The sequence below is a fragment of the Miscanthus floridulus genome, chromosome 2 (assembly GCF_019320115.1).
Source record: "Miscanthus floridulus cultivar M001 chromosome 2, ASM1932011v1, whole genome shotgun sequence".
Classification (NCBI taxonomy): domain Eukaryota; kingdom Viridiplantae; phylum Streptophyta; class Magnoliopsida; order Poales; family Poaceae; genus Miscanthus; species Miscanthus floridulus.
Window position 1 is genome coordinate 124,247,986 of NC_089581.1, and position 7,202 is coordinate 124,255,187.

Sequence of the window (7,202 nt, forward strand, 5' to 3'; positions counted from 1 at the left end):
CCACCCACCCTCGTCGCCACCGGAGGAGGAGGCACTCGGAGGAGGATGCATCTCCGTCTTGCAAACGTCACCCTTCCCCACCGCCGTCGGAGGAGAAGGCGGCAGATCCACAAGACTCATCCTGCTCCAGCTCCGGTGTACGAGCGAGGAGAGGCGAAGGTGGGGCTCGAGCGGGTGGAGGCCAAGTGGAAGCTGCATTGAGCTAAGGAATGAGAGAATCGAGGGATTTTGTCCACAGCTCGTTGCTATCCGATTTCGAGTTGACATTGAAACGAGGCAAGCGAGTGAATCACGAGCAAATAAGTCGCTCGAGAATCATAGCGTTTGGCACGGTTGGGCGGCTTCCCTCACCTAGAATTGGTTGAGAAGCCGCCCCAAACTATACGGAGAGTATGGAAACTTTTAATTCAAAACTTCATAAAAAATATTACAAATATCAACGCCTATGTATATGCAACTACACCCACTTATCTATATCCCTTATAACGCTAATCCCCCACTATGAGTTCTATCTCAACATGCAAGTCATCTACATCATCTCCCACTAACTATCCAAATCATCTCTGACTAATAGCCATGTCATCTCACTTAAATTCATTGCAAAATCTTTGCAATCCCCGCAACAACGTGCATGATAGGTAAACATGCACGTCCTTGACAACGAGAGAGTTTGATAAAGTGAGCACAAGCACCAAGATAACGGGCACATCGGTGCTTACTGTAAAGAAAAATAGGATTGTTCCTTTTCTCAAATATTTTGGGTTTTTTTATTCAAAATATTTTTATTGTTTTACAAACTTAGGTGCCATTTGGCACGGCTCCAGGCAGCTCCGGCTCCCGCCTGCATTTCACTGTAGCAAGAGCCAGTTTTCTCTCTCCTTCCCTCTCCCTCTCACAGACGGTCACAGCCAGCGGCTCCACCGGCGAAGCTCGAAATTTTGGCTCCGCTGGCTCCATGAACAGTACCCCCCGCTACAGTGAGAGAAGGCAGTAGGAGAGAGAAAACCAGCTCTTACTACAGTGAATGACAAGTAAAATGGCAGGCGGGAGCCGGAGCTGGCTAGAGCCGTGCCAAACGGCACCTTAACAAGATCCAATTTTTAACAAAAGGATAGCTTTCACAATTTCGTTTAGTCCTGTCCCAGTGTTTTGTAATTATAAAATAATTACAAATTGCAAGTAAGGCCTTGTTTAGATTGAAGAAAATTTCAACCCGATGAATAGTAGCACTTTCGTCTTATTTGGTAAATATTGTCCAATCGTGGACCAACTAAGCTCAAAAGATTCATCTCGTGATTTCCAACTAAACTGTGCAATTAGTTATTTTTTTACCTACATTTAATGCTCCATGCAAGCGTCCAAAAATTGATGTGATGGAGAGAGTGAAAAAACTTGGAACTTTGAAGGAACTAAACAAGGCCTAATATGTGAAAACAGCATACTCTCACTTCACAAAGGTACATACTTTTTCTAGCATCATTAAATTATCGAATGTTTACTTTTCTCTCGTACTCTACATTATTTGCTACCGGAGTTAAATTGTTCGTGCTTGCACTAGAATCTGGCTGCTCAAACAAGACGCGTCCTAGGGGAAAGGGGAAAAAATGCTGCGAAAGAAAAAGAGAATTTAAAATAGCCGAAGGGGCAAGAAATGTTCCGGTGGAATGGGAAAGCGAGGAAAATAAAATGAAGCCCACTAAGAATAGGCAGCCAGAGCACGGGGCCCCTTCGTCCACCTCCGGCCGAGCGGTGCCGCCACTTCTGTGTTCCCTCCGAAAAGGCAAAAACCCTAGCAAAAACCACTGCCCCAATCCAAATCCCCGTTCCCTCCACTCCACTTCCCTCCCAAAATTTCAAACCCCGAATCGAAGCTATCATGTGCGAGCGCTCACCTACCCCACGTTGATTGGAAGAACAGGTCCGACCTCACCTACCCAATTTTTCCTCCTCCAAAAAATTTCAAATAATTATTCGACCCCGCCGCCATCCCGTCCGCCCTACAAATCCCGCCAGCATGCGCTCCATCTGCGTCATGCGGTCGCTGCTCGCCGCTGCCGCTGCCGCCACCGCCCCCACCGCCCTCCGCGCCTGCGCTTTCCCATCGCGGCCGCCGCTCCTCTCTCTACCTTTTCGCCGGGGCCGTGCTGCCAGGAACATGCTTGGCGCGGCGAGGTCGGTCTCTGCGGCGGTCCAGTCGCGAGCCGGCGGCGGTGCGGCTACAGAGGTCCGGGTGGCTCATTCCGGCGAGATCCATGTCATCGTCGGCCCCATGTTCGCCGGCAAGACCACTGCGCTCCTCCGCCGGGTCCAGGCTGAGGCCGGCAACGGAAGGTACGGAAAACGCTGGCGACGCTGTGCCTTTCCCTTGTGATTACTTGTCTTGCTGACAGAGCGGGCCCGCTTGCTAGTGACCTCTCTTCCGGGTTTTTTTTTTTGCTCAAAAAAGGTTTGGCTACGAGGAAAAAATGGTCTTTTTGGTGTCATATATAATGTAGTTAATGCTGGCCATCGCTGCAATTTATGAGCTTACATTTGTCAATATCTTGCTCGGGAAGCAGTGTATTTGTCTTTTGTCCTGGTCTTCACTGTCCAGTGATGACATGGTACATAATCTTACTGTTTGTTGTACAGAAAATTCCATAGACTCAGCTAGGTAGTGTTTAGTTCCCAAAATTTTGCAAAATTTTTCAAGATTCCCTGTCACATCGAATCTTTGGACGCATGCATGAAGCATTAAATATAAATAAAAAATAAAACTAATTACACAGTTTAGATGAAATTTACGAGACGAATCTTTTAAGCCTAATTAGACTATGATTGGACACTAATTGCCAAATAACAACGAAAGTGCTACAGTATCATTTCCCAAAAAATTTCGCCAACTAAACAAGGAGTCAAAGTACTGCCATAACAGATGAGCTTCTTGGGTAAGCTATGTTGTTTTTTAGTCTCCAATTTTCAGGTGCTTTCTCTGCAAATCCACAAAATGAAATTTAGACAGTTCATTTGACCATTCTCTGGGCAGTTCTAGAACAGTTTGATACGATACCATATTGTGAGGTCACTGCTGTCGTGTTGAATTCATATACATGTAATTCTATTCTTAGGTGTACATCACATAGTCATACACATGGGAAAACTGAAATTTGGTTGCCTTGACTGGTTCTATGTCTTGGATTAAAAATTTTCATTTCTGACCTTTTCACGGTGCCATTATAGGAGTGTGGCACTAATAAAGTCTGACAAGGACAACCGCTATGGATTGGATTCTGTTGTGACTCATGACGGTACAAAGATGGCATGCTGGGCCTTGTCAGAACTGTCAAGTTTTCATGACAAATTAGGAATTGAGGCCTACAATAAGGTTTGTTCAAACACATGTTCTCTTAATTTGCATGTTGGTATCCTATCCATGAACTCTACTACCATGCATATATTTTGAATAGTTCACATTGGTGCATCAGGCATTATATTGCTAGTGCCCATCAATATTATTTTCTTGAACAAAGAAATCTTTAGAATCATGACAGTGAACTCAGCTGGTGGTGCTGGGGAAGTATAGAACACATTTATTTGGAGTAATTCACAGATTAAAAACAAGGGCAAGATATGAAGGACCATATGGTGATTATTCTACTATAGCTTGAATATCTTATTATGGGTCAATCCTGATTCCTGATAAGTTTTAGCGACCCACCAAGATGAACACCTAAGCTTGCAGCTTTATAAATTTAATTATGTTTAATAAATATGATATTATTTCCTTACTGGTTTACAGGCGTTGTGCAACCAATTGCCAGTCCTTGTTCGATTGCTATTGGTTGTCTAATATGATTTGATCCCAGTAGAGCATACTACTAGCTGTAGTGCCTCAGTAGTGTTTCTTTAAAACTGAAACCTTCTGATCATTTACTTAAGCATGACCACATTACAGACCTGTACAACACGTACAGCACAGGTAAACAGGCCTCCCCAAAGATTAGGGCCCCCAAAAGCAGTAGTTAATTGAATAGTTGTATAGGTTGAGATTGTGAAGTAAAGCAAGACTGCAGCAGCGGTTACTCCAACCTTAATCCACTTCTCTGGCTTACTTAACCGCACAGGCACACATACTTTTTTTTCCCCTTCTCACTTTCTTGTGTTCTTTTACTCTCTCTGCTCAACCCTCATCTATCATCCTAAACGGGGAAAAAAAGGAAAGGAAAGCATTTCTTTCATCTGATTTTTGCTGATCATTGTTCTGACCCCGCACAGAGCGGGAGCTCTTTGCACTGGGTACGCCCTTTTTTTTTATTGTTCTGTGGCCTCCACTTTGTTGAAACTTGAAAACTATCCATAAGAGCTAAGCCTTTGCGTATTTTGCAAGCTTGTGCCCACACAAATTCGGACAGACATTGATCAACTTTCTCTTTAGCCATATGCATAAGATGCCATGAGATTATGAGAAACTTTGCACCTAGTTCAGATGTAAGCTTGCACCTTTGTAGACAAGCTAACAGCTTTAAATGGTCGTTGCCTAGCCCCTTGGGTAACGCCTTGATGCCACTCTAATGCCTAGTTCATTTGTTATCAGAAGCGTATTTGGTTTGCAAGTTTTTCTTCATATAGCTATAAAACTAGCGCTTAGAGATGTTGTGATTGTGTGTTATCCAAAATGATACACAGTTATGATGAGGCAGTGATTCATTAGCATGTAAACTTGCACTCTTCTTGTCACAGTAATTTGTAGTTTTCAATATGTTCCTGGGAAGTTTATGACCTATAACATTAAGGTGTTTTCTTTGTTTGTTAATGTTATTAAGTTATATGTGTAATCTGGATAATCCATTAGGGAACCCCATAAGCTTTCTTAGTTTAGTTGTGAGGGTCCCCTAGATGGTGCTATGTCTATTTGTATATTGTAGCCTTTTTTATATTGAAATGATTAATATTGAAAAAGACAAAGATATAATAAAAAAAGGAAAAATCTGACTGGATAAAAAAAATCTGTAGTTGTTATGTTTAGTGTCTTAAGCAGGATCCATGTATCATGCTAACAATGGTTCACGGATTCTTTGTTCTCTCATAATCCTTGAAAAATGCATTTTCTGCTTTAAGATTTGTTTGTCTGCACTTATTACATTATCAACAACCTCATGGCCCCACTGTTCCATCAGTGTGGGATATCCCCTGAAAGATGTCTCACCAATGCCATGATACCCAGCCAAAAGTCTGGTTGAGATATTTTCTGCTGACCTTACTGCACACATGACATGGCTACTGAAATAGGTCCTCTTCTAGACATTTTGTAAATCACTGAAATTGGTTTTTGCAGGTAGATGTTATAGGTATTGATGAGGCCCAGTTCTTTGATGATCTTTATGATTTCTGCTGCAAAGCTGCAGATCGTGATGGAAAAATTGTAGTTGTTGCTGGGCTAGATGGTGACTACAAAAGGTAATCACTGGGTTTTGAAGCTTTTGATTTGACCTGACTCTGAGCTATATAATGCAAAATAATTTTTGAGAATGAGTATCGTGCCAGCATTACATTTATTCTTTTAGAGGACATGGCTCATCGTGCCAGCATTTGATTTTGTGAATGTGATATTGGCAGGAAGAAGTTCGGTTCAGTTCTGGATATTGTTCCCCTGGCTGACTCAGTCACGAAGCTAACCGCACGCTGTGAGCTATGTGGTCGCCGGGCGTTCTTCACATTGAGGAAGACACAGGAAACCAAGACTGAACTAATTGGAGGAGCAGATGTGTATATGCCTGTGTGCAGGCAGCACTACATGGATGGGCAGATTGTTATTGAGGCCACAAGGATTGTATTGGACCTTGACAGATCCACCGTGACGGAGAAAGCCTTGAAATAGGTCGACACCTGACTTCTGCATGCAGATTTGCAGTGTGTAGCAATTTATTTATGATGATATTGGTTACTGTTGAGTGTTGAAGACACTAGCATCTCAGTTCTGGCATCCGTCTAATATATAGTTTGAAAAGCTATTCACCCTGTTTGCTTATGCTGAAATGTTGTGAGAGAAAAACACTGTTTCATGGTTGAAAAGTAGCTCAGGCGAGCAGGGTGATTGACATTGAGATGCTGCTACCAGCGAGGGAAGCTAAATGAGGCTATCACACAAAGCACAATTGAGAAGATTGTAAATATCGAACATATTGGATTTTAAATGTGAACATTTATATGGCTTTTCCAATGCCATTGGCACTGTGATGCTTATTAAGCAATCAGATGCTAGGAATTTCTATTTGGCGAGGACTACACATATTTCTAAGAATAAGAAGTGTACAAGCTAATCATGAAAGTTTGACTTTTTTATATTTGTTAAACATCCTAGGCAGACAGGATCGTATTACGTCGTATAGGAGCAAAATAGCGACATAGTAAGTGCTTGAAAGGAAAGCAGAAGTGATGGATCTATAAAACGGCACATCTATAACAACTGTACTGTGCCGTATCAAGAAGAGAAGACATACGAGCTGCCGGTCATCGACATGGCCAGGCTCCTTGATCCAGCGTCATCGGCATAAGAGACAGGCAGACAGACAGCCAGGCTTGGCTCTGCCTAGCGTTTGTGATTTGGCGTTTAACAGGAGACGCTTCCTATATGTGTTACTACTTGTGCATTGCATTTCTGCAGCTAACAACCCATGGAGTTGACGAAGCAGTGATTCAGCATATGAAGGACGTCACTGCGCAGTTCTTCAGCCAGCCACGGAGCCACTGGACAGCAACAAGACAGTTGGCGGTCCGAGAAGATTGCTTCCAAGGATATGGCCGTCACTACAGCAGATTGTCGACAACTCGAAATTGAACAGATGGTTTCAAAAGTTGGATGAGGTAGACTGACTACACATCTCCCGGAAGATTTTGCTGTTCGTTGTCTTCCACATTTTCAACAAATGAGCAGTTGCCACGTAACATTATACACCACAACCAAAAAAAGAAAAGAAAAAGCAGCACATGTACGTTACAGGACTAAGCTTCTGGAAGATATTTATGGTCGTTATCTTCTGGAAGATTTTTACGTCTGTTATCTTTCAGAAAATAATTGACAGGAAAAAGAAAAAATAGCCGAATGACAACACATAACCAGCTGACAAACAGCAGTTACAGGCACCTACTTGACGGACAAGAAATATAGAAAACCAGTGCCCAAAACAAAACACATTCGCTACAACGCACGTAGATGGCCGCAG

General features: G+C 42.8%; 1 protein-coding gene across 1 annotated transcript; it reads left to right on the forward strand.

Moving 5' to 3' along the window:
* Nucleotides 1-1,721: 1,721 nt before the first annotated feature.
* LOC136539565 (thymidine kinase-like) lies at nucleotides 1,722-6,198 on the forward strand. Its single transcript, XM_066531534.1, has 4 exons — nucleotides 1,722-2,331; nucleotides 3,220-3,364; nucleotides 5,315-5,436; nucleotides 5,596-6,198. Exons 1-4 carry the CDS (start codon nucleotides 2,015-2,017, stop codon nucleotides 5,855-5,857), a joined length of 846 nt encoding a protein of 281 aa, XP_066387631.1. The 5' UTR covers nucleotides 1,722-2,014; the 3' UTR covers nucleotides 5,858-6,198.
* The last annotated feature ends 1,004 nt before the right edge of the window (nucleotides 6,199-7,202 follow it).